Source organism: Ornithodoros turicata, chromosome 6 (genome assembly GCF_037126465.1).
Source record: "Ornithodoros turicata isolate Travis chromosome 6, ASM3712646v1, whole genome shotgun sequence".
Taxonomy (NCBI): Eukaryota; Metazoa; Arthropoda; class Arachnida; order Ixodida; family Argasidae; genus Ornithodoros; species Ornithodoros turicata.
The window spans coordinates 33,857,047-33,860,051 of NC_088206.1; the positions used below are offsets into that span (position 1 = coordinate 33,857,047).

Here is a 3,005-nt window from a genome sequence, read left to right on the forward strand (position 1 = left end):
TATGCTAGAGTGCTGGTGAAGTGGCAGAGTTGTGTAATGACGGCGAAGAACAGTGTAAGCACGCATTACACTTTGTTCCCAGCTCTCTGTCTTCGGCCAGAACTTCTGGTGGTGTATCCACCGCAGTATTGCAGCGACGATCACAGTCTTCGCCCACTGTGCCCACGATAGATAGGCACGTTGAGCAATCCTTATTTTCGTAGTTGTCGTCGTTGTTTGCACACACAACGAATGCCCCATGAATGTTACGAAGGCTCTAACCAACTGATGAATGATTTTCAGGAAATTACTGTGCTACGTGTTTAGGAAAGTGTCCTTTCCTTTTACAGCTACGTCAGGTTCACTGCTTATTGTGTGTTTACAAGCTGAGTTTGGAGATTCCTTGGACCGAGAAACAGACGACAGATACCTGGGTGTGTCGTCCGCATGATTCGCCAGCGTTTTTCCATCCCGGTCCTATCAGGACTATCATCTTTAGTGTGCCTCATTTCCTGCTCACACCTACACAAACAGAATCTGTGTTACCACAGCAATCCCGAAAAGTGCAAAGGAATAGGCAGGAACAATAAACTACCTGGCCATAAATGACAGTTATACTTTTAATGGTAGTGTAGTGCTTTTTATCGTTGGCAGTATTATAGCATGTGAGGGATATAACACGTCAAATAATTTCAGGTAACGTTTCATAACTCACTACTGGTACAGTTACACCTCATTATCATAGTAAGTGCTGTCTGGGAATGTCCACAATCTGTCATTCCCACGGAAGATTGTCCTGCCTTGATACAGCAAAACAAATTTTGATACCTGCCATTGATCCAATTTTTTAGCACCACTGTTTTGAAAACAGCTTTCAAGACTGTAGCTTCAGAGATCCTTGGCAGAGCATTACCTCTTGTCTATATATTATAATTATTATTATAATGACAGGCAGTAAGCTACGCAAGTGTGAATAAATCTTTGTGTTGACTGAGTGTGAGTGTCGTCCATTCAAGAGCCATTGCACAGGTCCACATCCAACTTCACGCACAGATATTTATTATTTGCTATGCACAGACAGTTATCAGCGTGCACCACACTGGCAATGTCCCTTGGGATCTGAAGCGGGGACTCACAAAAAAAGAAGAAAAAACAGTTTCGTAAGTACTTCAATTGCAATGAAAACGGGACGGTTGGACAGTAAATTGGACGGTTTCGTTATAACAGTGGTACACAGGAAAAAAACTCGGGGTGTTGGGGGGGGGGGGGACCTGGATCAATCTCTGGGCACAACCAAGTGTAAAATTTTGGGAGGGTTAGTACATCCTGAAATGACCCTCATGCCTCAGACCCCACTACTCGAATGATGCATCTCCCTTTTACAGTAAGAGGCCTCTTACTATCTACGGCATTTCCTATCAAAGCTCACAGGACAGCAAATTTGGCCAATGCTTATGTGACAGTGCCTCGTAGAACATGCAGCTTTTCTGTTGAATTGACACTACATCTCTGGTAGCCCCTTTAATGTCTGGGGGTAGGTGTGTGGAGCGAAGTAAACGAGGTGTTCACACCACAATTTGCGGGAAATAACTGAGGGTTTATTCCAGTGGCGGTTGCCACCAAAAACGAAAGTGGAAAAACGTGCAGCGTGCAGGCCGCGGCTTAACGATGGCGATGCGGGCTGCTACACAGCCTCCCCCCAGACTCCGAGAGGAGCGGTCAGCCCAAGTGACATGTCTGGTGGCGCTCAGAGAAGGCTGAGTGGGGAAGGGAGGCGGGAGGGCTACTGGGGGCTCGGGTGGCTCCACAAAGGCTGGCTTGAGTCTGTCCAGGCTCACGGTTTCTGGTTTGCCATCAACCGAGATGGTAAAAAACTTGTCCGAACGCCGGAGAACGGGGTGAGGGCCGGTGTAAGGTTGCTCAAGCGGGCGGCGGATCCTGTCACGGCGCATGAAGACATGCGAGGCAGAAGACAGCTGCTGGGGGACAAAGGAGGATCTGGGCGAGGGAACACGAGGTGAGGCAGGACGGACGTTTGCGAAAGCGCGACGAAGCGTGTCGACGTAAGTTCCGGGGGGAGTGGAGACCTCTGTTACGTCAAAGAAGTCAGCCGGGGGCCTGAGGGTAGTGCCGTACACCAGTTCAGCCGCGCTGCAGCCGAGGTCGGCCTTGACGGATGCGCGGATGCCGAGGAGGACGGCGGGCAAGACAGATGACCAGTGGGCGGTGTCCTCGTGGGCCATGATGGCACCCTTTAACTGGCGATGCAGGCGCTCTACCATACCGTTAAAGGCCGGATGGTAGGATGTGGTGCGAATCCGTCGCGTGCCCAGGAGTTGGAGGAAAGCGGCAAAAAGCCTCGCTTCGAACGGGCAACCCAGGTCGAAAGGAAGGTCGAGGCGACAGTGGCGGCGGTGGCGTCGGACATGGGGGCCGCTTCTGGCCATCTGGTAAAACGATCGACGGCAGTTAGGAGGTATCGATGTCCAGCAGAGATGGGGAGGGGTCCGACTATATCAATGTGGACATGTTCGAAGCGGGAGTCAGGGGGCAGGAAACGTCCCAGTGGTGCAGACGTGTGCCGCGTGATCTTTGACCTTTGACACGCGGAACAGGCGGCTACCCAAGATCGGATATCTGCGCGCATCTTCGGCCATACAAAGCGGGTAGCAATCAGTCGCTGTGTTGGGCGCGCTCCTGGGTGCGATAGGCCATGTAGTGAGTCGAAAACTGCGCGGCGGAGGTCGGGTGGCACGTAAGGACGAGGTGGAGTGGTGCTGGTGTCACAGGAGAGTAGAAGGTCTGTGCCGGGAACGGGAAAGTCGTCAAGACGCAGAGATGTTGTCGAGCTACGCAGGGCCTCAAGCTCGGGGTCATTGTGCTGGGCGCGGGCTAGAGCTTCTGACGATAGCGTCTGGACGGTGGCTACGCGACTCAGGGCGTCTGCTGGACCATTTTCTGATCCGGAGACGTGCTCAATGCGAGATGTAAATTCGGCTAGAAAAGCGAGGTGGCGCGTCTCACGA

General features: G+C 51.9%; 1 protein-coding gene across 1 annotated transcript; it reads right to left on the reverse strand.

Annotated features, from left to right (window-relative positions):
* Positions 1–1,577: 1,577 nt before the first annotated feature.
* On the reverse strand, positions 1,578–2,222 carry LOC135398473 (uncharacterized). Its single transcript, XM_064629874.1, has one exon. The coding sequence runs from the start codon at positions 2,220–2,222 to the stop codon at positions 1,578–1,580; it is 645 nt and encodes a 214-aa protein (XP_064485944.1).
* Between the last annotated feature and the right edge of the window lie 783 nt (positions 2,223–3,005).

Coding starts and splice junctions, on each gene's coding strand:
- LOC135398473 (XM_064629874.1), bottom strand. CDS start 2,222: ATGGCCCACGAGGACACCGCCCACTGGTCATCTGTCTTGCCCGCCGTC.